This window comes from Haliotis rubra, unplaced genomic scaffold (assembly GCF_003918875.1).
Source record: "Haliotis rubra isolate DU_JTF1 unplaced genomic scaffold, ASM391887v1 Scf28, whole genome shotgun sequence".
Classification (NCBI taxonomy): Eukaryota; Metazoa; Mollusca; class Gastropoda; order Lepetellida; family Haliotidae; genus Haliotis; species Haliotis rubra.
The window spans coordinates 2778219-2806141 of record NW_025766891.1 but is presented as its reverse complement, the minus strand read 5'-3'; the positions used below and the strand labels follow the sequence as shown (position 1 = coordinate 2806141).

Sequence of the window (27923 nt, the reverse complement as noted above, 5' to 3'; positions counted from 1 at the left end):
AGAGGGAGGGAGGGAGAGAGGGAGTCAAGGTCAAAGATGTTTATTGTACAAAAGGCCTCCCGCCTATATACATATGCATTATACATATGCTGCAATAAGTAGTAATTAGTGATCTAAACAGCAAATCATGATACAGGCAGTAAATTATGTACAAGTAGTGAAATACGATGGGTCTACAAAACTTTTTATCTGATTGTTACGTTTAATAAGAGCATAATTGATAAAGTACGACAGCTGTATTATTACATGCTGGTCAGTTGATGAAAGAAGTAGTTTAAAAGCTAATGAAGGTGGCTTACACAGATAATATTCAGGTATATATTTCGTACGCAAATCTTTATAAAAAGGACATACAAGTAACAAATGTATTTCTTTTTCCACATCTATATTTACACAGTGGGCACATTCTCTTTCAGCGTTCAATATAAAAACGTCTTCCTTCGTTTACCATTATGTTGATCAAACCTAACCTAAAACGTATACATGGATATCTTAATTTCTTTGATGTTAACACCGACAGATATTTCTCCGGCTGGAGTAGTGATTTGTATATTCTATAAGAGTCATACCGTAAACTATTATCTATTACTGCATGCCATTCTTGATTAAACATATTAAGACTTCTTTCCCGAAACTGAGTTAAAAACAATGTTGTCCAAATGAATAAGCATGTTATAAGCCTTTTTGGGTAATCTTGTGTTAAGGGAGGTAAGAGAGAGGGGGAAGGAGAGAGAGGGTGGGGAAGAGAGGGAAGGAGGGAGAGAGGGAGGGAGGAAAAGAGAGAGAGAGAGAGAGAGAGAGAGAGAGAGAGAGAGAGAGAGAGAGAGAGAGAGAGAGAGAGAGAGAGAGAGAGAGAGAGAGAGAGAGAGAGAGAGAGTTATACAAACATCCATAAAATCTGCACAGATAACACATACATTATGCCAGTAATAAAATATGAATACAAATACAGTCATACACAACGTACACGCGTATAAATATCATACACATCATAGCTAAAACCACACATACATACAACCATACATACATATACTAAGCAGCAAAAGAAACGTCAGTTTGGAATTTTCCTTCGCAGAAACGGAAAACTGTAAAATCATTAAATATTTTGATTGTATATTTTTGACAACATCTCCAACTTTACCTGAGCAAAGACATCCCTTCCCAAACTAAAAATGCAGACAAACAGACAGACAGACAGGCAGACAGACAGACAGACAGACCGACAGACAGACAGACAGACATGCATCCTTACAAACAACCATACAACCATCTATCCGTCAGTAGATGTCGGTATTTGTCTGTGTGTGCACCGAGAGATATTGTGTCTCGGAGAGTTATATGATTCAATAAACTTTATGTATTTTGTCCTGTGCTACACACAAGGTCGTATCTGTATGTGCATCGTGGTAAAGCTATCGCATCTATTAAGTACAAGTGGGTCACTGAGCTGTGGATCCAAGGCCGACCATATAGATATGCTCGGCAACAAACGAGGTAAGGTGTTGTTGATCAAAGTTCACTCACTACTCCTGTTAGTCACCTGGCTGTCCAGGTAATTATGTTTTGTCTCTGTTCACAGGTGTTGAGTTTGTAATTACTGGAGAGACGTTTTACTGTTGTATAAATATGATACTGCTGGCGATCACGGCATGGATAGACATAACGTCGAGGTCAACATGACCTCATAACTGCCAGTGATTACATACAGTCGTGTTTGTTCATGGTATCCTGGTTTGATTCGTCATTCCGTCGCTTATAAATGTCTGAGGTTTCTATAAAATTGTCAGTTGGCGATAAAAGCCACGCCATGCCACACCACGCCACAATAAAGTATTGTTTAGACGTTTTAACAAGGTTTTATACTGATATTTGATATCGTTGACAAGTGATCTGTTTGTTACATTGAAACAAGTGTGTACTCAGCAGGCTAACGAGCATAATGCCAGCACGTCGTATACAGTGGTGTTTCAGTTATAACACGTAAAAGGTAGAACTGATTCACCTCTACACGACGTAGACATCGATGTTACAGTTAATCACGTCGTAGGTAGAATTGATACACCTCTCTACGACTTTGGTAGTGATGTTACAGTTAATTACGACGTAGGTAGAATTGATACACGTCTATATGACTTGGGCATTGATGTTGCAGTTTATCATGATGTAGGTAGTAAAATTGTCTCGCCTCTACACGCCGTAGGCATCAATGTTACAGTGCGTCATGATGTAGAAAGAATTGATGTAATCACCCCTACAATCCTTATGAGTGAGTGAGTTACAATTTAACGTCACCTTCAACCATATAGTGACGAGAAATGTTGGGAATACATAATAAATACAAGTAGGTAAATAACCAGTCATCGACGGACTGTAAAATAACTAGAGTGAGTGAGTGAGTGAGTTAATATTTAACGTCACATCGGCAATATTTCAGCCATATCGTGACGAGAACATTTGACAGTAAGAAATAGAATATATATATAGATATTATAAAAACCTGCCGACGAAGGACAGTAAAAATACTAGATAATCACAGATATGAAAATATAAAACTAGCAAACAAAGCTAAAATATTCCTATGAAAGAAGACAATACAATGTAAAAATGGGCTATAGATCGCCAACACCAGAAGGTAGATCACCAAACTAGGGACCATGGGGACTTACAGTACCTTGGCTACCTGCATGGACCCTAATTGGATTTACACCATCCCTTCAGCTGCTGGCGATTGTAAGGAATGTTAGCTACAATTAAAATTACAAGAATGCTACGATTAAAAACCTGGTACTCTTAAATTGACTTTGAAAGTTTTGGGACTTACGTACCCCCTCAGGAGGACAATAATTTTACGCTACGTCAGCCCCCTTTGAGGGTACAGCCACTAACAATCTCAGTTACTAATTTTAACTACCAATAATAAAATATTTAACTATTTACAAATCAGTCAACAAATCTAATTTTTTTAAAAATGCAATAATTAAATGAGGACTGACATTATTAAAAAGATCCTTCAGAGTTTTGGATGTGAAATAGATATCCCTTGTGATGGAATATTCAATGCAGTCAAGCAAGACATGCTTGACTGTGATCCTTTCATCACAAGGGATACAAAACGGAGGATCTTCGCCTTTCAATAAATATTCATGAGTATATCTGGTATGGCCAATGCGACATCGTCGCGCATAATGACCTCCTCAAATCTGGACTGACAACCCAAGTAGGTGTAACCAATGTAGGGTTTTATTGCATGTAATTTATTAATACCTACTTGGGTGTCCCACTTCTTTTGCATTAGATCGCGGATGTATGTTCTAATGCTGGCTTTATAATCAGAGTATGGGATAAGAAGTGGTGTCACAGATTTGTTGAGGGCTGCCTTAGCAGCAATATCAGCCATCGTGTTCCCAGAAATGCCAACGTGGCTGGGTAACCAACAAAAGACGATGTCGCATTGGCCAGTAGCAAGTTCATTGTACAATTCAATAATTTCTAATAAAAGTGGATGTTTGCAAGAAAGATTTTTAATAGCCTGAAGACACGAAAGAGAATCTGAAAATATGATATATTGTTTATATTTACGGTGTTTATTAATATATTTAAGAGCTGTTAAGATGGCGTTTGCTTCTGCTGTAAATATAGAGCTGTTATCCGGTATTCTAGAAGATATTGTTCGGGATCCAACGACAGTGGCACATGCCACTGCGCCACCATCCTTGGACCCATCTGTAAATAAGGATTTGTATGTATTATATTTATTTCTTAATTGACTAAATTCTTGTTTATACTGTAATTCATTTGTTTCTGATTTTTTAAATGTAGTTAATGTTAGGTCAACTTGTGACCGAACCAATTGCCAAGGCGGAGAAGAAAGAAAACGGGAAGGAGCTATATGTTCTAGCTCAATGCCAGCAGCAGAAAGAAAAGGTTTCACTCTTATACCAAGAGGCGGAACAAGAGAAGGCTTCTTGTTATACAGATCTTCGTATAGTGGATTAAAGACACAGTTATATGCAGGGTTTGACTCATTGGAATAAAGTTTTGTAATATACTGTAAAGTTAATTTTATGCGGCGTTGTGTAAGAGATGGCTCATCAGCCTCGACGTAGAGGCTGTCAACAGGTGAAGTTCTAAAGGAACCAAGACATAGTCTTAGACCTTGGTGGTGGACAGAATCTAAAAGTTTTAAATTACTGTTGCAGGCTCCACCATAAACGATGGAGCCATAATCAAGTTTGGAACGTACCAATGATCGATATAATTGTAGGAGGGTAGCTTGATCCCCTCCCCACTTAGAATTGGAAACGACTTTCAACAAGTCAAGTGCCTTCAAGCATTTATTTTTTAGGGACTTGATATGGGGAAGAAACGTTAGATGCGAGTCAAAAATTAAAAACCCAAGAACTTGGCCTCCTTCACAACCTTGATGGGAGTGCCATTGAGAAACAGTTCCGGGTCTTTATGCGGTTTATATTTTCTACAAAAATGTATACAATTAGTTTTGGATTTAGAAAATTTAAAGCCGTTTTTAAGACACCATTTATGTATTTTATTTAAACACAGCTGCATTTGCCGTTCAATAGTATGCATATTCTAACCGCGACAAGAAATATTAAAATCATCCACAAAAAGTGATCCATCAATTGAATCGTTTAAAACCTTGGATAAACTATTAATCTTGATGCTAAACAGTGTTACAGACAAAATACTGCCTTGCGGGACTCCCTGATCCTGATTATAATGGTCAGACAGGGCTGAACCCACTCGGACTTGAAATTGCCTGTCATTTAAAAAGTTGGATATAAATTGAGGCAAACGGCCTCGTAATCCAAAGTCATGTAAATCCTTTAAAATCCCATGTTTCCATGTTGTGTCGTATGCTTTTTCTAAATCGAAAAAGATCGACACTGCATGCTGTTTATTAATTATGGCATTTTTCACAAAAGATTCTAAGCGCACCAAATGATCGATGGTACTACGGTTTTTACGGAAACCACATTGTATATTAGTTATAAGGTTATTGGTTTCCAAGTACCAAACAAGTCGATTATTTATCATGCGTTCCATGGTCTTGCAAACACAGCTAGTTAATGAAATTGGCCTATAATTGGAAGGATCAGTATGATCACGTCCAGGTTTAGGGATGGGCACAATTATAGCATCGCGCCACGACGAAGGAAATTGTCCAGATGTCCAAATGACATCAAAAATAGATAAGAGCGTCTCTAAACATGATTCAGGTAAGTGTTTCAGGAGTTGATAATGTATACCATCAGCTCCTGAAGCAGTATCGTGAGCTTGGTCAAGAGCAGTATGAAGCTCATGTATCGAAAAGGTTTCATTGTAGTCTTCCCCATTATCTGAAGTAAAATTAATAGATTTCTTTTCTTGCAGTTTTTGATATTTTTGGAATTCAGGTACATAGTTAGATGAGGAAGAATGCTTGGCCAGAGTCTCACCAAGTTTATTAGCAATATCTGATGAAGTAGTCAATAATTCATTCCCATCTTTAAGATGGTGAATACTAGATTTAGAACCTTTCCCTTTGATTTTCTGTATCATGTTCCATACCTTTGACATTGGCGTACGTGAGTTTAATTTTGAAACATAATTTCGCCAAGACTGGCGTTTGTTTTGTTTGAAAGTACGCCTTGCTTTAGCATTTAAAATTTTGAACTTATTGAAATTATGGACCATAGGATGGCGACGGAAATACTGTTCAGCTTTCTTCCGGGCCTTCCTAGCTTGTTTGCAGTCAGTAGTAAACCATGGTTTGCGTATGTGTGGATTGGAAGAGGACTTCGGAACACATTCATCAGCTATCTTCAGAAGTTCGTTAGAGAAGAGTGCTACAGGGTCGGAAACATCACGAAAAGCACCAGGTGTAAGTTTAGTAGAACAACGAGTTTCATACAAATCCCAGTTAGCTTTAGCAAAGTTCCACCGTGATGAAGGAGGAACATCAGAAGGTGTCACAGATTTTAACAGGGTGGGAAAATGGTCACTTCCACAGAGGTCATCGTGAACTGACCATTCAAATTCACTCAGTAAATTAGAGTCAACAATGGATAAATCCAGACAAGAGTAAGTTCCAGTTCCTGGATGTAGATATGTATGAGAACCATCATTAAATATGCATAAATCGTTGTTTAAGAAAAAATCCTCCAGTACTTTACCTTTTGTATTGCAGTTATTACTACCCCAAAGTGGGTTATGACCATTTAAATCTCCCATTATGACACAGGGCTTAGGGAGCTGGTCATATAGCGCCTGAAGTGCAGACTGTTGAAGGCAAGTCGACGGTGGAATGTACAAAGAACATAATGTGAAAACAACATTTAATGTTATTCGAACTGCAACAGCCTGGAGAGGGGTATTGAGAGGAACAGGGCTATGAATGATGCCCTGCCTCACTAAAACAGAAGAACCGCCAGTAGCTTTATCCCCTGGAGGAAAAGCTATGGTATGAATCATAATGTCTTAGGTCAAATTTATCGGTGCTTTTGAGAAAAGTTTCTTGCAAACAAAATGCTGATGGTTTGAAATCCTGTGTTAAAAGTTGAAGATCATTTAGATTGTTCCAAAGTCCTCTACAATTCCATTGTATGATAGTGGGAAAGCCACTCATGGTGGCTTAACTGGAGATAGTGAGCGGTTGGATTGCCCTCTATGCTGCAAAGGCAGCGGTGGATTGACTTCCATATCTAGAGGTTCAAAGACGTTATGAACATCCACAGGGGCTGTTGAGGTAGACGGGACCTTAATATTTTTAAAGGACCTTGCTTCTTTTTTCCGTTGTTGTTTTCGTTCTTTTGCAGTTAGAGTTCTATTCGTTTTCTCGGCATGTACACAGTCAGCCACAATCACGGGTTCAGGGACAGAGTCAGTCTGCGAAGCAGATGAAGTGAGTGAGTCTTCAGCATCGATTGGATACAGTATTTTCTGATCGTTTGATACCCAGCTAATAGCAGTTTGACAACCATTATCAGATTTGAGAGGAGTATAGGAAACTGCAGTGGAATAAGTCAGTGAAGGAGAAGGAGTGGTTGGTGCATTTGTTACCAATTTCCGTGCCTCTGTGAACGAAATGTCATTGGTATATTTTAATTTTAATATTTGTGTCTGCGTGACGAAAGAGGGACATGATTTGGAAGAGGACATGTGAGTTCCACTGCAATTGGCACATTTGATATCATCTGTGCACTCTGTGCTTTCGTGTTGTTTACTGCAGCGGGAGCAAACTTGGGCGTTACGACATGATTTAGCTCCGTGTCCGAATCTTTGACATTTAAAACATCGGAGGGGGTTAGGAATATACACATCAACTCCGATGTTGAAATACCCTGCTTTGATCGATGTAGGGATCTTTGTTAGGGCAAAGGTGAACAGGTATGTATTGGTATTTACAATATTGTCACCATCTTTCCTTGTAAATCGGTTCACTGATGATACACCCTTGGGCTTCAGTTCTGTCACAATTTCCTCCTCGGACATGTCTGAGAGGCACTTGGCACGATCTCGGACAATGCCTCGACATGAATTGAGAGTTTTGTGCTCTGACACAACGATCTCCGTGTTTGCAAAATGATGTGCCTTTAAAAGATTCTGAGACTGCTGTCTCCTTGTACATTCCACCAGCAGGGAACCGGGCGGAGGCATTGACATTTCTAACTGTACCACAAATTCCTTCAATAGATTTAGAAACAACGAAGGGATTGATTTTCAGTGGTTCACTATTAACTCCTTCAACGACTAGAAAACGTGGCCAAGAATCAACATTTTGAACAGATTCCTCGTCGGAAGATGTTGCTATATCTGCATCAATGTGACGTCTTTTCGTTTTAGAACGAGAACCAGTTAAATTTGAGGTATCCATAATGGGAGAAAGGTTATTCGACATCCCTGCTCCCCACCCGCCATCGAGTGTCAACAAGGACAGTGTTATAGTGGAAGCCGCCTACAAACACCAGGGGTACAGGAATGTTATACTCAAGCAATAATGACTCAGATAGCTATTTCTGCCAAACAGAATAAAGGTCAGGTTGGTTCAGCCCAAGACAGATACCTGAAGGCATATAGAATCTGGAGGTCAAAAATGCCAGATTGGCCCATGAGCCACCGCCTTCTGGCATATAGTCTCTAGGCAAAGGTGTTTTTTTAAACTGTTGTCTGTTATGTCCATTAAAGAAACAGGTATGAATGTAACAAATACAAATGTCACATGCTCAGGGCATGGCGTGACCAGCCGATTGATAGAATCGGGCCGATTCTACCACCCGTCTAGGTGAAGTAAGGGCCGAAGTGGTGTGTTGGGCAATAGGAACACGGTTCCAGGCTCCTACTGCCCTCAACCACCAGACTACCGTCCTCCACCGACACAGGGGCGCAACCCACGGCAAACGGGTTGGTGGACCATATATCCCCCCGGGTCCACAACGGGGGTGAAGGGCGCTTGGCGTTACCCAGCACCCACCACGAGGAGGTGGCCCTTCATGGGTGCCAAAATAACTAGAGTATCACAGATATGGATATAAAACTAGCATGGAAAACTAAAACATTTTAGTTAAGCAGACAATACAATATAAAAACGGGCTACAGATCGCCAACAACTGAAGGTAGATCACCATATTAGGAACCATGGCCTTATGTGTCAGCTAGTCACGAGATGGTGGCTGATATGTCTGTTGAGTTGATAAAGTCGCTGTAAGTGCCGTGTCGAGTTCGCGATGAGGTGGAAATGACGTCACAATGCATGGTACCACATTGAAATACCTATGTTTTGCCATTTGTCATTTTGGTGAAATCTGATCCATGATCCAACATGCTGTTTTTAATGATTATCAATCGATGTTTTCACAATGAGCACACTGTTGTTTTACAAACCTAATGCATTCTTTACCATCCTAACTACTTCTGCAAGGTCACTCGGATACACTTCTATTTTATGTTCCTAAGTAACGAGGGGGCGATGTAGTAGCCCAGTGGTTAAAGCGTTCGCTCGTCACGCCGAAGACCCGGGTTCGATACCCCACATTGGTACAAACACTACAATGTGTGAAGCCCATTTCTGGTGTCCCCCCCCGTTATATTGCTGGAATATTGTTAAAAACGACGTAAATCCAAACTCACTCCCTATAAAGTAACAATCCTCATGCAACGCATTGCTGAACCTCAGATATTTCAGATCTTCTTGTTGACACGTACCAAGAAAAGTGTTGTTGATTCCACATGTTGGTGATATGAAATCCATGCCATTGTTTGTCATCCACGATAGTTAAGAGCTTTGTCCTTGACCTTTGTCCCAATCTTCTTATTTTAAAACATTGAATGAAGACGTCAAACACAAGTAATGCTGTAGATGGATCTTGTGATTGCGCAGCATTGCTATGGGTGCTTGTATTTACATGGATCAGTATCTGAGTTGCACCTATTTAGTATAGGGTTCAGTATTTGACCTATGATAGCGTCAAGTGGCATTTCCTGTCAAAATTAGATATATCTATCTTACTCATCGTAATGTGTATGTAGGGCTGGATTCATCTTAATGTATTGAAGTTGTTTTTAAATCATAATTTTGAGGCCTCACTCACCAAACTATGTTAAACGATCAGGTGTGCAATATATGGCTTGACGTTGTCAGTGTTACACTAGAGTTAGTGAGGGAGTTTTAAGGAAGCTGTGAACAGTGCGACTGTATGCTCACTGAATTTCCACAACTATACCGTAGGAGATTTCAGCAAACCTGTCGCGATTGTATCAGAGTGTTTCGGAAACTTACTCTGTAATTTTACGGAACTGTCAATAAGAAGTACCTGCAAACTGCAGTGTACATCATCTGACAACCTGGGTGGCTATTTAATACACATTGATTGAGTGAGTTTTGTTTTACGCCTTTTTTAGCAATATTCCAGCAATATCACAGCTGAGGACACCAGAAATTGGCTTCACACATTGTACCCATGTGGGGAATCGAACCCAGGCCTTCGACGTGACGAGCGAACGCTTTAACCACTAGGCTACCCCCACCGCCCCTGAATACACATTAGACCACTAACGGTACGTTAGTGTAATTGCTGAGGTCTTCCCTGTACGAATGCCCTCTGATAAAGACAAACGCTTGAATAAACAACTCCTTCGGTACATTCAATTCAAATCTGATTTTATTATGTTACAGACGACAATGTATTGCTGTACTCTACCGTTCCTCGTGGGTATCGCAGTGGCCTTTGCTGGCCTGTCCTATGTCATGTACATACCCATCAAGGAGGGCATCGTCGACACCTTTCAAGCGAGGACTGTCGCCACTTCTGCAAGAGTAATGGGTATAGTGGTAGGTGGGCTGATTAGTGGGTTGGCGGCATTGGATCAATGTTGTAATTACTTCTAGGTCTCGAAAGTGGGAACTTGAAATTGTGTGATTGCAACTTTGTCAAATTGGAATAGATCCGTATGTTCATGTTGGTGGTCTGAGAGGGCTGATTTGCTGTCTACCTGAGCTGTTGAGGTTTTATGTTCTTTTATACAGGTATCAATTATCATCATTATATCAGATAGTTGGCTAGCCTTTGCATGTATTTTTCGCAAACATCTGGTATTATTATGGTTTGGTTGAGATTTATAACCCACCCTCTTTAATATCTTTTAAGGGAGGAGTGACAGAAGGTCTTGGAATTGCGAAGTATGTAACCATGATAAGACTGTTTTCAACTCATCTAGCCATGTCCGACAACAAACCACCTCCCGATACAGATGAGCTGAAGGTAACTACAAATCTTGCTGCGTTGAATGGATTTAAAGGCACGAAAACCCGGAAGTACTAGAGCAGTTGTGATGCTGTACTCCTATGTCAATGTCATACCATGTCAGTCATCACGATTACCTCCATACCATTAAAGGCACCAACAGTGTTACACAATGAACATACACAATAAGTATTTACTTAGAATGAGTGAGTTTAGTTTTACGCCGCACTCAACAATATTATAGCTATATGGCGGCGGTCTGTAAATATTCGAGTCTGGACCAGACAATCCAGTGAGCAACATCATGAGCATCGATCTACGCAATTGGGACCGATGACATGTGTCCACCAAGTCACTGAGCCAGACCACCCGATCCCGTTAGTCGCCTCTTACGACAAGCATTGGTTACTGAAGACCAATTCTAACCCTGATCTTCACGGGTGTATTTACTTATTAGGAGAGGACAGCTCCTCTTCAACACTCAAGACGTGGACTTTCTGATGATTTGATTTTCTGGTTTGTTTACAACCCGCAGTCTTGTTGCAGACTACTGTTCTGTGAGGTCTTGCAACAAACAAACATGGAGTGAGTGAGTGAGTTAATATTTAACGTCACATCGGCAATATTTCAGCCATATCGTGACGAGAACATTTGATATTGAAATGAAATATATGTATATTATAAAAACCTGCCGACAAAGGACAGTAAAACAACTAGAATATCACAGATATGTATGTAAAACTAGTAATTAAATCTAAAACGTTATAACTATAGGGGACAACAATACAGTTTTAAAAATGGACTATAAATCGCCAATAACTGAAGGTAGATCACCAGACCAGGGACCATGGGGACTTACATTACTTTTGCTACCTGCATGGACCCTAGTTGGATTTACACCATCCCTTCAGCCATTGGCGACAGAAGAGAAATCTAGCCATAAATTAAAAGCACACATATTCTACGATTAAAACCTGGTACACTTAAATTGACTAAATGTTTTGGGACTTACGTACCCTCTCAGGAGGACAATAATTTTGCAATACTTCAACCCCTTTGAGGGTACAGCCACTAACAATCTCAGTTACTAATTCAAACTACCAATAATAAAATATATATCTATTTACAAATCACTTAACAAATCTAATTCTTTTAAAAAGCAATAATTAAATGAACACTGACATTATTAAAAGATCCTTCATAGTGTTTACTTTGAAATAGATATCCCTTGTGATGGAATATTCGATGCAGTCAAGCAAGACATGTTTGACTGTGATTCTTTCATCACAAGGGATGCTAAAACGGAGGATCTTCGCCTTTAAGCAAATATTCATGGGTATACCTTGTATGGCCAATGCGACATCGCCGCATAATGACCTCTTCAAATCTGGACTGACAACCCAAGTAAGTGTAACCAATGTAGGGTTTTATTTCATGTAATTTATTGATACCTACTTGGGTGTCCCACTTCTTCTGCATCAGATCACGGATATAGGTTCTAATACAAGCTTTGTAATCAGAGTAAGGAATAAGAAGTGGTGTCACAGATTTGTTGAGTGCTGCCTTGGCAGCAATATCAGCCATTGTGTTCCCAGAAATGCCAACGTGGCTGGGTAACCAACAAAGACGATGTCGCATTGGCCAGTAGCAAGTTCATTGTACAATTCAATAATTTCTAATAAAAGTGGATGTTTGCAAGAAAGATTTTTAATAGCCTGAAGACACGAAGAGAATCTGAAAAGATGATATATTGTTTATATTTACGGTGTTTATTAATATATTTAAGAGCTGTTAGTATTGCGTTAGCTTCTGCTGTGAAAATTGAACTGTCATTGGGTAGTCTGGAAGATATTGTTTTGGACCCAATGACAGTGGCACAAGCAACCGCGCCACCATCCTTGGATCCATCTGTAAATAAGGATTTATAGGTATTATATTTATTTCTTAATTGACTAAATTCTTGTTTATACTGTAAATCATTAGTTTCTGATTTTTTAAATGTGGTTAATGTTAAGTCAACGTCTGGCCTCACCAATTGCCAAGGAGGAGAAGAAAGAAGACGGGAAGGAGCTATATTTTCCAGCTCAATGCCGGCAGCAGAAATGAAAGGCTTAATTCTGTGCCCAAGAGGCGGAACAAGAGAAGGTTTTTTGTTGTATAAATCCTCATAGAGGGATTAAAGACACAGTTGAATGCAGGGTTAGAATCGCTAGAATATAGTTTAGTAACGTATTGTAAGGATAATTTTATCCGACGTTGTGTAAGAGAAGGCTCATCTGCTTCAACATAGAGACTATCAATAGGAGAGGTTCTAAAGGACCCAAGACAAAGTCTTAGGCCTTGGTGGTGAACAGAATCAAGAAGTTTTAGGTTGCTTTTGCAGGCTCCACCATATACGATGGAGCCATAATCAAGTTTCGAGCGAACCAATGATCTATATAGGTGGAGAAGGGTAGCTTGATCCCCTCCCCACCTTGAATTAGACACGACTTTCAACAAATCAAGTGCCTTCAGGCATTTAGTTTTTAGGGATTTAATATGCGGCAAAAAGGTTAAATGGGAGTCGAAAATTAGACCCAAGAATTTGGCCTCCTTAACAACTTTGATGGGAGTGCCATTTAAGGATAGTTCAGGATCTTTATGCGGTTTATATTTTCTACAAAAGTGTAGACAATTAGTTTTTGACTTGGAAAATTTAAAGCCGTTTTCAAGACACCATTTATGTATTTTGTTTAAACACAACTGCAATTGCCGTTCAATAGTATGCATATTTTTACCACGACAAGAAATATTAAAATCATCCACAAAAAGTGATCCATCAATTGAATCGTTTAAAACCTTGGATAAACTGTTTATCTTGATACTAAACAATGTGACAGACAAAATACTGCCTTGAGGGACACCCTGATCCTGATTATAATGGTCAGACAGGGTTGAACCCACTCGGACTTGAAATTGTCTGTCTTTTAAAAACTGTGATATAAAGAGAGGCAAACGGCCTCTCAAACCGAAATCATGTAAATCCTTCAAAATGCCATGCTTCCAGGTCGTATCATAAGCTTTCTCAAGATCAAAGAAAATTGATACAGCATGTTGTTTATTAATTATAGCATTCTTGACAAAGGATTCTAAACGTACCAGATGATCAATGGTACTACGATTTTTCCTGAAACCACATTGAATATTTGTTATCAGGTTATTGGTTTCAAGATACCAAGTTAATCTATTATTCACCATACGTTCCATGGTTTTACAGACACAGCTAGTTAGAGATATTGGTCTGTAATTCGACGGATCAGTATGATCCTTGCCAGGTTTTGGTATGGGGACAACAATGGCATTACGCCACGAGGGAGGAAAATTTCCAGACGTCCATATTTTGTCAAATATATCTAAAAGTGTGACCAGACATGATTCAGGTAAGTGTTTCAGTAGCTGATAATGAATATTGTCATCACCCGCTGCAGTGTCATGAGCTTGCTCAAGAGCTGTATATAGCTCATGTAATGAAAATACTTCATTATAGTCTTCACCGTTATTTGATTCAAAATTAAGTTTTTTCTTTTCCTGTTGTTTCTGATATCTCTGAAACTCAGGGACATAATTGCCGATGAAGAATTTTTGGCAAGAGTTTCGCCAATTTTATCTGCAATTTTAGACTTGTCAGTTATTAAATTATCGCCATCTTTAAGATGATGAACAGCAGACTTTGAACCTTTACCTTTAATTCTTTGAACCATGTTCCATACTCTGGACATTGGCGTACGTGAATTAATTTTGGAGACATAGTTCCTCCAAGATTGTCGTTTGTTTTGTTTGAAGGTACGACGTGCCTTCGCATTGAGTATATTTTAAATTTATTTAAGTTATGGACAGTTGGGTGATGGCGGAAATAGTTCTCTGCCTTTTTCCTCCTTTTTTCTGGCTTGCCTACAATCAATATTAAACCATGGTTTCCGTACATGTGGAGTTGTAGAGGACTTTGGTATACATTCATCAGCTATTTCATTTAAAACGTCAGAATAAACCTCAATAGGATCAGTGAAATCACTGAAATATTCGGGTCTTAGTTTAGATGTGCATAACGTTTGAAATAAGGACCAGTCTGCCTTGGAAAATTGCCATCTTGTATAAGATGTAGAATCAGATGGATAAATTCCTGATAGGATAGTTGGAAAGTGGTCACTTCCACAGAGGTCATTGTGGACTGACCAATCAAATTCATTGAGGAGGTTAGAGTCTGCAAGAGACAAATCTAGAGAAGAGTAGGTGCCGGTTGCAGGATGCAGATAAGTGCTTGAATCGTCATTGTATATACACAAGTCATTATTGGAGATAAATTCTTCAAGTATTTTACCTTTAGAGTTAGTGCTTGTACCACCCCAGATCGGGTTATGGCCATTAAGATCACCCATTATAAGACAAGGTTTAGGAAGTTGGTCATAGAGAGCTTGGAGATCAGACTGTTGGAGTGTTGAAGAAGGGAAATATATAGAGAGCATAATGTGAAGGCAACATGAAGAGTAAGTCTCACTGCAACGGCTTGAAGATTAGTTGTAAGTGTGACGGGGCTGTGAATTACATTCTGTTTAACAAGAATTGAAGACCCGCCAGTGGCCCTATCACCCGGAGGTGAGAAAGAATGATATGCTTCGAACTGACGTAGATTAAAAGTATCTGTCTGTTTCAGATAAGTTTCCTGCAGACAGAATGCCGATGGTGCCAGATCCTGGACTAATAACTGCAATTCATTAAAATTAGATCTTAATCCTCTACAATTCCACTGTACTATATTGTTAGAATACATTAACTGTTTGGTGGGTTGATTGGGGATCTACCCCGCACTCTTCTTGAGGGCGACAAGCTGTGTGCCCTATTTTGGATGTTTTCGGACACATCCATGTCCTCTAAGGATCCGAACTTATTAAAAAGTTGGATTTTGTTATTAGAACCCTTTGAGGCTCTGCCACTTTGATTTTTTTGTGAAGATTCACATTTAGATTTAGGCTTTTTTTTAACAGTTTCTGTCATATTTGATTGAGATTGAAATTTTGTATTTGGCTGAGATGATTTCTCCATAGTACAAGGTGCATCATGAACACGTGTGGCCTCTGGAATGACTTCAGTAGTTTGAGTGGATGTTTCGGGTAGCAAAACCTGAGGAGCGTCAGTATTAACCCATGTTAAGTTGGTTTGACAGCATGCAGAAGATTTGACTACGGTCAAGGTTGGTTCAGGTGATGTTCTGGTGACGGAAGCATAAGTTTCTGTGAGGTCCGATCTTTGAACAAGTTTTTTTGCATCTGCAAAACTAATGTTTTGAGTAAATTTAATTCTGTTGATTTCCATGTTCCGTTTCCAAATTGGACAGTCCTTTGAGAAAGATGAGTGGCTACCGGCGCAATTAGTGCATTTCTTAAAGTTGTTGGTACAATCTTCTGTCGTATGTGTCTGCTCACCACAATGGGCGCACGTGACAGACAATGTACAAGTGTTCACTCCATGACCGAATTTTTGGCACTTGAAGCACCTTAATGGATTAGGAACATAGGTATCAACAGTGATGTTACAGTATCCAGCTTTTAATGATTTCGGAGCAATTGGAGAGGAAAAGGAAAACAAGTACGTGTTGGTTGGAATAGTTTCTTTGTTTTCCGGATTGTAAATCTTTTGACATAAATGACACCTTGATCTTTCATCTCTGTTACAATATCTAATTCCGTCATGTCCGCAAACAATTGATCCCGATCTCGAATTATGCCTTTGCTTGTGTTTAGCGTTCTATGAGCTGAGACTGACACTGCAATTCCTACAAACAATTCCGTTGACATCAGGTTTGCAGCTTGCTGTCTTTTACTACATTCAATGAGAAGAGCTCCTGAACGCAAGCGTTTAACGTTTTTGACGTCACCTGCAATGCCTTGAATAGCCTTTGAAACCGCAAAAGGGTTCAACTTCAATGGCGTCTTATCATGAGTCTCGATCACTACAAAGCGTGGCCAGTAATCAATTGATTGGGTCGGTCTGTGTTCATCATCGTCACGATCAATGTCTAGAGGACGTTTCGTTTTCTTAACGGGGGTTTCGTAAGCCATGGTTAAAGTTAAGTGGTTCATCATCCGAGCTCCCCACCCACCACGGAGTATCACAAGGACAATGCGAAAAACAAGCGGATCTCCGACTTGCAGCACCAAGGATACCCGGATGACATACTCCAGCAGAAAAATTAAAGATTAATGAATCCACCAGATTGGCCCATGAGCCACCGCCTTCTGGGCATACGACTCTAGGCAAAACATACATGAAATTGTTTAATTGAAATTCAAAAATTCAAAGTTCAAAAATTGCCAAGACTTAAAAATATCATATAATAATTCTCAAATTTTGTGCAACATTTTACAGTTGTAGCACAGGGCTTGGCGTGACCAGCCGATTGATTGAACCGGGCCAGTTCAACCACCCGTCTAGGTGAAGTAAGGGGCGAAGTGGTGTGTTGGGCAAAGGAACACTGTTCCTGGAACCAGTGCCCTCAACCACCAGCCTCCCGTCCTCCACCGACACAGGGGCGCAACCCACGGCAAACGGGTTGGTGGACCAAAATATGCCCCCCGGGTCCACAACGGGGGTTGAAAGGCGCTTAGCGTGACCCAGCACCCACCACGAGGAGGTGGCCTTTCATGGGTGCCAACAAACATGGAAACAAGATACCATTTAGAAAGTGGTCAAATGTAACATATGTTATATTTGGGATTACACTTTCTCAGTAAAGTACAAATTCTCGTACTTTTGTTGGGTTGAGTCCCATCCGGGATTCGAACCCACACCCAGCAGACAAAGTCAGCCGCCTAACCCGCTCACAGCACACAATGTCAGCCGGCGATTAGGTGCCTGACTCTGAGGGTGTGGGTTCGAATCCCGGATCGGACTCAACCCAACAAAAGTGTTAAAATTTGTATTTCACTAAGAAAGTGTAATCCCAAATATAACATATGTAACAAATAAACACTTATTATTAGATGCAGATTTTGAGTTGTGGGTTACATGTTTTGTCCTTTCAAGAACATGATTTCCTTTCGTCAATTTTTTTTTTTACTGTTACTTTCGCATAATGGTCACAGCATTTAAAGCAACACTGAATCCGTTGAGGCATACAGTCGAGACTGGTTATTCTCTGGTATTGACATTTTATATTTGGGTGTGATATTGCTGAATGGGACACGACTTTCACGCAGGTATTTAATTATTGCCCTGTAACAGTTGGTCCCTTGTATGGTGATCTACCTTCGGTTTTTGGCAATCTATACAAGTCAAAACATTGATTACACAATAGTCTCGTTTCCTGTTGACTGGGTCATGTCCTATTGCGCAACTTAGTACAATAACCAGTCCAGAATTTTGAGACCAATTCATTTAACTGGATATATACATAATTATTAATCAGTATTGTTTGATACATCTAAACACTTGTAAACTGCTCCTTCTAATCCTCGCAAACACGTAGTGCAGCGTGCTCTGTCGTACAGCGGGCTCTGACAAACGGAAACCTGGAAAACTCAAAACGAGGCTCTCACGCTAAAAAGGTTTGGCGATCTGGTACGGACTTGATAATATATCAATCACATTGTGCGTTACAGACCTACACTGAATATGCGCAGAAAACACATAACAGGTCATGCTGCCTACACCTCGCCATAATAGAAATACGATGTCATTAACGTATAAAACTTAAATATATTTGCAAATACCATTTGTTATGAAACAAGGAATTGGAACCATGCTTGTTTGTGATGTATATGTGTGAGAAAATTCGGATCAGCTTAAAAGTAGGTCATTGTCTAAGTTAAATTTTGTTTTTATTCATTTATAAACTTACATCTTTCTTAGTCACGATATTGCTGAATTACTGCCGACTTTGTGACTTATTTTAACTCACTCACACTCTCACTCAGTCCCTGTAACAGTTTAATCTATATCTATCCCGACCGCGCCATACCAAAAGACGTTCAAATATGGTACTTGTTGGTCCCTGCCTGGCGCTCGGCATTAATGGGTACAACAAGGACTGGTCGGCTCGGAGTCAATATAATGTGTCTGAGGGGGGTATTCATCCTTAACTGCGGCATGGTATCTCAGTGGGCTAGCACTATAAAACTAGCTTCAGTCTGGGCTAGTACAAGCAGCCGCAAATACACATACACACGCATGCACGTCGTCATATGAGCGAAATATTCTCAAGCATGACGTTAAACCCAATTTCACCTCACCTAATATATATCTTTTTATAAAAATGAAAGGCAAAACCATATAAAGACACCATGTTTCTTGCGAATCAGCACCATAGTTTACCAATATCACCTTTGAGTGTTTGTATCTTAGTATATACAGGTGTACCTTCCATTTTCAGGTGGAAGATTACACCTTTGATGACATTCCCGTCAGACTGTATCGGCCAACAAATGCCACGGACCCATCGCCTTCTGTGATATATATACATGGTGGGGGCTGGACTATCCTGAGCGTGGGTAGGACAGCACATAGTCTTTGTACTTCATATATTCTATGCGATTGAACACATCATGTACAGATCGGGTGAGAACTCTTCTTCACCACCCCATGCTTGTCGAAAGAGGCGATTAACGGATCGGATGGTCAGGCTCGCTGATTTGACTGAAGCATGCCATCATATCTCAATTGCGTATGGCGATGCTCATGATGTAAATCACTGGATTGTCTTGTCCATGTGGCTGAGTGTGGCGTTAAACATCAAACAAACCATGGAGATTGGCGTGAACATGATGTTTGAATGCTGAAACCGATACTTACTGATTAGTTTGTACTCTTAAAAACGCTATATTGAGTGAGTGAGTGAGTTATTATTTAACGTCACATCGGCAATATTTTAGCCATATCGTGACGAGAACACTTGACATTGAAACAGAATATATATAGAGATTATAAAACCTGCCGACAAAGGACAGTAAAGCAACTAGAATATCACAGATATGTATGTAAAACTAGTAATTAAATCTAAAACATTTTAACTTTAGGGGACAACACAATATATAAATGGGCTATAGATCGTCAACAACTGAAGGTAGATAGAGCCATGGTGCTCGTCTATTGTTTAAGATATGTGACTATATATAACTGAAGTAACACATTATTCTCTATCCCTGATATACCACAAGGACAAATTACTCATCTTACATGTACATTTGTTTCTGAACCAGACACTTGTTGTTTGGTTATAGTGCGAATAATCATTGATATTGGAGGAAGAGGACGCAAGTACAGAAGTATATACAGTTTTATTGTTATAAATTGTATTTTTGTTTTCCAGATACTTACGACGATGTTGTATCAGAATTTGCAGTTCGATCTGGATATGTTTTTATTTCCATTGAGTGAGTAAAACCCCGAAATCTATTCTATCCCCGATCAACCTCATCATCCGATCAATTGAGACACTGTGTACAACAAAAGTAGGCTCCTGGGAATATATTCCAACCAGTATTCACCACACAACTTCATGAGACTATGTACAAAGCACACATCTCAGAATTAGCATTTCCATAAAGTTGCTTCCTGTTCTGAGGTACAGAGAAGCAACATTATGACAGGACCCGTGAGTGAGTGAGTGAGTGAGTTAATATTTAACGTCACATCGGCAATATTTCAGCCATATCGTGACGAGAACATTTTACATTGTAATGGAATATGTATATATTATAAAACCTGTCATCGAAGGACAGTAAAGCAACTAGAGTATCACAGATATATATATGTAAAACTAGTAATTGAATCTAAAACATTTTAACCATAGGGGACAACACAATCTAAAAATGGGCTATAGATCGCTAACAACTGAAGGTAGATCACCATACTAGGGACCATGGGGACTTACAGTACATTTGCTTCCTGCATGGGCCCTAGCTGGATTTATATCATCCCCTCAGCCGTTAGCAATTAAGACATATCTAGCCATACATTAAAATTACAAATATTCTACGATTAAAAAACGGAAAGTTGAAATTGACTTTGAATGTTTTGGGACTTACGTACCCTCTCAATACAATAATTTTACAGTACTTTAACCCCCCTCGAGGATACAGCCACTAACAATCTATGTTACTAATTCAAACTTCCAATCATAAAATATTTAGCTATTTACAAATCTGTTAATAAATCTAATTCTTTTAAAAAGGCAATAACTAAATGAGAACTAACATTATTAAAAAGATCCTTCAGTGTTTTGACATTAAAATACTTATCCCTTGTGATGGAATATTCAATGCAGTCAAGCAAGACATGCTTGACTGTGATCCTTTCATCACAAGGGATGCAAAACGGAGGATCTTCGCCTTTAAGCAAATATTCATGGGTATATCTAGTATGGCCAATGCGACATCGTCGCATAATGACCTCTTCAAATCTGGACTGACAACCCAAGTAGGTGTAACCAATATAGGGTTTTATTACATGTAACTTATTAATACCTACTTGGGCGTCCCACTTCTTCTGCATCAGATCGCGGATGTATGTTCTAATGCTAGCTTTGTAATCAGAGTAAGGAATAAGAAGTGGTGTCACAGATTTGTTGAGTGCTGCCTTTGCAGCAAGATCGGCCATTGTATTCCCAGAATTACCAACGTGACTGGGTAACCAACAGAGGACGATGTCGCATTGGCCAGTTGCAAGATCATTATATAATGACAGGACCCGTGAAGATCTAGGTTAATATTCGTCTTCATGAACCCATGCTTGTCGTTAGGGGTGACTAACTAGATCAGGTGGTCAGACTCGCTGACTTGGTGGACACGTGACATCGTGTCCAAAATGCGTCGATGGATGCTAAGGATGTTGATCACAGGATTTTCTGGTCTGGACTCGATTATTTACAGACCGCCACCATATAGACGGAGTACTAAGTACCGAGTGCGGCGTAAAACAACAAACAAATAAAACATGAAATTGTTCTCCAATAACATCAATGAGCTGTCAAAAATGTTAAACTCTACAGGTACCCACTCACTCCAGAGAATCCGTTCCCAATACCGCTTCAAACAAGTCTTCACACACTGTTTGTAATCAGTTTGTATGTACGGTAATCGATTCGTGCATCAGGAAATATCTAACTACACAATGTAGATTCCCATCGATTGAGTCCATACAGGAAGCAAAGTCCCCATGGTCCCTTGTATGGTGATCTACCTTCAGTTGCTGGTGATCTAGCCTGTTTTTATATTGTATCGGCTCAATAGTGCTATTAGTTTTAACTTGCCACGCTAGTTTTAATTCTAATTGTGATATTCTAGCTGTTTCACTGTCCTTCGTCGACAGGTGTTTTTACTATACATAAATTCCATTTCAATGTCACATATGTTCTCTTCACGATATGGCTGCAATATTGCCGATGTGACGTTAATTACTAACTCACTCACCCATCGATTGAGTAAAACAATGGCAGTATGTTTGATGACTGTTCAACCTATGAACGTTTGCTGTGACAGAACGCATTTCCTTTTGAAAGTGTCCCCCACGTTAACGTCACTCTGCGCCCAATCCCTGCTTTATGATTGAAACTGAACCCCATAAACCAAGGAGTGATATTATGAGCATCCGTCGACATACAATCCCTACAGGGAAACAGCACTGTCTATATCATGAAGACCCGGGTTGGTCTCCAGCAACCAGTGCTTGTCATACGAGGCGATAAACGGGATCGGATGGTTAGTAGTTTGAGATATGACTTTGTTTCGATGAAATCTGTGCTCATGTTGTTAATCACTGAATATTCTGATCCAACTCGATTATGTAGATACCATCTAGCTGGAATACTGAATATTGAGTTCGGCGCTAAACAACAAACACACACAAAATAACATGACATTGTTCTGTAACAACTTCAATGAGCAGTCCAAAATGTTAAACTCTACAGGTACCCACTCGCTCCAGACAATCCGTTCCCAGTACCGTTTGAAACCTGTGTGAAGGCTGCCCTTCACGTCTTCACACACGCAGAGACGTATGGAGTAGACCCACAGAAGATTGCTATAGCAGGTAAGAAGCCTGTTACTGAAACACAAAACTCACACTCTTGTTGTCCCACAGAATAACTATGTTCGACCCACCAATAAACGTCGGTAAGATTGTGCGAATGAGTCAGTCAGTCAGTCAGTGACTATGATTTTCACGCCGCTTTCAGCAATATCCAACAATTTCAAGGCGGGGGACACCAGAAATTGGCTTTACGTTTTGAACCCATGTCAGGAATCGAATCCGGATCTTTGGCGTGACCATTATGCGCTTTAACCGTTAGGCAACGCCACCGACGAAGAATGTTTAGGTTGTAACGAGTTTTGCACGACTGTATAATATACTCATGGAAACAAATAAGGGAACACGTGAAAATACAAGTGTTCCTATATTCTTTTCCAGGTTTCTTCGCGTGCTTTGTATTGCACTGTGGGTGAAAATCTGGAAAAGCATAAAGGAACACTTGTACTTTCATGTGTTCCTTTATTTGTTTCCATGTGTATATGTAACTGATGTTAGAATTAATCTTCAGAAATCCATGTTTGTCGTAAGAGGCGACGAACGGGATCGATTGGATCGAACATGTTCGGTGACTTGGTTGATGCAAGCTATTGTAACCTAAATGCGTAAATCGATTCTCATGATGTCAATCACCGCATTATCAGATCCGGACCCGTCTGATCCATATTCGACATATAGCTTGATAATTACTGAGTGCGACGTTGAACAACAAACAACATATGCATGGATACGTGTGGAACAGGCCATGCGCATGATCTGACTGCAGTCAGCCCGGAGCTGGGCAATCTAGAGATAGGGACTCCGTTATTTCATAGTCCCGCACGTTTCATGTGTTTATGTTGTTGTAGCGTGTTTCATTTTCTTTATTTGCAAGGGGAATTGTGTGTGTATTGTGTGTGTGCGTCCGTCCGTGCGTCTGTCTGTCTGTCTGTCTGAAATATCCGGTTTTTCAATGCTTTTGGATATTTTTCCCAACATTAACTCCGGCGATAGACAAAAAACGATCAAACAAACATCTAATTACCTCACGTCTTCTTACACAGGAGACAGTGCTGGTGGTAATCTTGCCGCTGCAGTGGCTCTTAAACTCTCTGAGCTGAAGGACATGCCCAGACTGAGCTTCCAGTGGCTCATCTACCCAGCAACCCAAGCCTTCAGCTTCAAGACACCATCCTACATTTCCAATGAGGATGCAGTACCCTACTTTCTGCAACGCGAGTCGATGGCCGGTTACTGGTGCTACTACATGAATATCAACTGACCGACCATGACAAAAGCCTTCAGAACCAATAACCATACTTCTAGGAAGTTAAAACAATCCATCTATGCTTCGTACGTTGATTCCAAGCTGGTGCCAACGAAATACCGCGGTGATAGCTCCGAACAAACTCAAAATTTAGACTATGGCGATGAGGAGATTTCCAATCAAATTGAGAAGTTTATCTTGAATCCTTATTTTGCACCGTTGATGGCTCCGGATCTTAGTGGAGTAGCTCCAGCGTTTGTTGTTACAGCCGAGTTTGATGTTCTGAGGGATGATGGTCTCATGTATGCTCAGAGGATGAAGGACACCGGTGTGGACGTGGTTGTCTACAACTCCCCAGGGTCTATACATGGCTTTCTGTTATGGGGCGGTGCCATGCCTAAGTATGCAGACGCTGATCACACAATAGACATGTTTGTAAAGTATGCAAAGAAACAGTTTAAATGATCTGTTACTGTTCCTGTTCTCTCATGTTTGATTCATAATGTTATAACTGTGTAAGCTGATTCTTCATCTGTATTTTTGTAATAAACTTTGTAAACTGGTCTTGAAAGGCGGTTCTAATTCCTAAGCCGTGTTTGCTGAGGCGAGTGAGCGAACATAGTGGATTTTTAAAATAAAGTGAAGTAATAGCCGTGCAATACGCTATTGGCCTCGAAGTATTGCGATGCATTGAGAGAGAGACGAGGGGTTCTAATTCCCAACTCGTGTTTGCTGAAGGGAGAGGGAGTGAGTGAACCTTGTTTCACTCAGCATTCAACTATCAACTCCAACTAGGAGCTCCAGCAACTCCAGGACCTGATTTCTCGAAACAAACCTACGTTTTTACTCAGATTGAGTTTGACAATTTGAAACAGCTGAGTTTCTAACTCAGTCGCAATTCTAAAACCAAAAAGCCCAAACAACTCGTATAACCTATGTACCTAACTCAAATTATTCTTGGAGATGCATTTTCCTGCGTTTTCTCACAGTTAACTAAATCATAACTCATACTTAAGTTTGTTTCGAGACATTGGGGTCAGTCTTTGGTGTGAGTGAGTGTTCTTTTATTCCACATTCAACTAAGACTTCCACCTAGGAGATCCAGAAACTCTGGTATTTAGTGGGTGCACAGATTTCGAGATTGCCCTTTTCACCAAGATGTCAAAGCGCACCATGTAACCCTTGCCCAGATGTTGTTTCATCAAATAAAAATGTGAGTGAGTGAGTTAAGATTTTAAGTCACATCGGCAATATTTCAGCCATATCGTGACTTAAGCAAGTTATAAATATATCAACATTTTAAGTTAAATTATAAAATTCTGCCAACGAAGGACAGTAAAACAACTAGGGTATCACACATATACATGTAAAACTAGTAATTAAATCTAAAAACTTTTCAACTATAGGGAACAACACAATATAAAAATAGGCTATAGACCGCCAACAACTGAAGGTAGATCACCATACCAGGGACCATGGGGACTTACAGTACCTTGGCTACCTGCATGGTCCCTAGTTGGATTTACACCATCCCTTCAGCTGCTGGCGATTGTAAGGAATGTTAGCTACAATTAAAATTACAAGAATGCTACGTTTAAAAATCCTGGCAAGTTTAAATTGACTTTGAAAATTTTGGGACTTACGTACCCTCTCAGGAGGACAATAATTTTACGCTACGTCAACCCCCCTTTGAGGGTACAGCCACTAACAATCTCAGTTACTAATATAAACTACCAACAATAAAATACTTAGCTATTTACAGATCAGTCAGCAAATCTAATTCTTTTAAAAATTCAACTATTAAATGATAATTAACATTATAAAAAAAGATCCTTCAATGTTTTGACATTAAAATACTTATCCCTTGTGATGGAATATTCAACACAGTCAAGCAGGACATGCTTGACTGTGATTCTTTCATCACAAGGGATACAAAACGGAGGATCTTCGCCTTTCAATAAATATTCATGAGTATATCTGGTATGGCCAATGCGACATCGTCGCATAATGACCTCTTCAAATCTGGACTGACAACCCAAGTAGGTGTAACCAATGTAGGGTTTTATTTCATGTAATTTATTAATACCGACTTGGGTGTCCCACTTCTTCTGCATTAGATCACGGATGTATGTTCTAATGCAAGCTTTATAATCAGAGTATGGGATAAGAAGTGGTGTCACAGATTTGTTGAGTGCTGCCTTGGCAGCAAGATCAGCCATGGTGTTCCCAGAAATGCCAACGTGGCTGGGTAACCAACAAAAGACGATGTCGCATTGGCCAGTAGCAAGCTCATTATACAATTCAATAATTTCTAATAAAAGTGGATGTTTGCAAGAAATATTTTTAATGGCCTGAAGGCAAGAAAGAGAGTCAGAAAAGATTATATATTGTTTATATTTACGGTGTGAGTTAATATATTCTAAAGCTGTTAATATGGCGTTAGCTTCCGCCGTGAAAATAGAGCTGTTATCAGGCAATCGAGATGATATTGTCTTGGACCCAATGACAGTGGCACAAGCTACAGCGCCACCAGCCTTGGATCCATCTGTAAATAAGGATTTATATGTATTATATTTGATTTTTAATTGATTATATTCTTGTTTATACTGTAATTCATTAGTTTCAGACTTCTTAAACTGTGTCAGAGTTAGGTCAACTTCAGGCCTCACCAGTTGCCAAGGTGGAGAAGAAAGAAGACGGGAAGGAGACATATTATCCAGTTCAATGCCAGCAGCAGAAAGAAATGGTTTAATTCTGTGCCCAAGGGGTGGAACAAGAGAAGGTTTTTTGTTGTATAAATCCTCGTAGAGGGGATGAAAGACGCAGTTATATGCAGGGTTAGATTTGTTTGAGAGCAGTTTGGTAATATACTGTAATGATAATTTGATACGGCGTTGTGCAAGAGATGGCTCATCTGCCTCTACGTAGAGGCTGTCAACAGGCGAAGTTCTAAAAGAGCCAAGACAAAGTCTCAGACCTTGGTGGTGGACAGAATCTAATAGTTTTAGGTTGCTTTTGCAGGCTCCACCATAAACGATGGAACCATAATCAAGTTTGGAACGTACCAGTGATCGATATAGATGTAGGAGGGTAGCTTGATCCCCTCCCCACTTAGAATTGGAAACGACTTTCAACAAGTCAAGTGCCTTCAGGCATTTAGTTTTAAGTGCTTTAATATGTGGTAGAAACGTTAAGTGTGAGTCAAAAATAATACCCAAGAACTTGGCCTCCTTCACAACTTTGATGGGAGTGCCATTTAGAGATAGTTCCCGGGTCTTTATGAGGCTTATATTTTCTACAAAAGTGTAGACAATTAGTTTTGGACTTGGAAAATTTAAAACCGTTTTCAAGACACCATTTATGTATTTTATTTAAACACAGCTGCAGTTGCCGTTCAATAGTATGCATATTCTTACCACGACAAGAAATATTAAAATCATCCACAAAAAGAGATCCATCTATTGAATCATTTAAAACCTTGGATAAACTGTTGATCTTGATGCTAAAAAGTGTGACAGACAAAATACTGCCTTGTGGGACACCCTGATCCTGATTATAATGGTCAGACAGGGTAGAACCCACGCGGACTTGAAATTGCCTGTCAGCTAAAAACTTGGATATAAATTGAGGCAAACGGCCTCTCAATCCAAAATCGTGTAAATCTCTTAAAATACCATGTTTCCATGTAGTGTCATATGCTTTTTCTAAATCAAAAAAGATTGACACTGCATGTTGTTTATTAATTATGGCATTTTTTACAAAAGATTCTAAACGCACTAAATGATCGATGGTACTACGGTTTTTACGGAAACCACATTGTATATTAGTTATAAGGTTATTGGTTTCCAAGTACCAAACAAGTCGATTGTTGATCATTCGTT

General features: G+C 39.7%; 2 protein-coding genes across 2 annotated transcripts; both read left to right on the top strand.

Moving 5' to 3' along the window:
* The first annotated feature begins 1504 nt into the window (after positions 1–1504).
* On the top strand, positions 1505–24606 carry LOC124281141 (arylacetamide deacetylase-like). Its single transcript, XM_046717168.1, has 7 exons — positions 1505–1552; positions 10172–10327; positions 10644–10757; positions 19144–19261; positions 20080–20143; positions 22678–22799; positions 23840–24606. The coding sequence occupies exons 2-7, from the start codon at positions 10178–10180 to the stop codon at positions 24055–24057; spliced, it is 786 nt and encodes a 261-aa protein (XP_046573124.1). The 5' UTR covers positions 1505–1552; positions 10172–10177; the 3' UTR covers positions 24058–24606.
* On the top strand, positions 24064–24606 carry LOC124281142 (arylacetamide deacetylase-like). Its single transcript, XM_046717169.1, has one exon. The coding sequence runs from the start codon at positions 24064–24066 to the stop codon at positions 24505–24507; it is 444 nt and encodes a 147-aa protein (XP_046573125.1). The 3' UTR covers positions 24508–24606.
* Positions 24607–27923: the final 3317 nt, after the last annotated feature.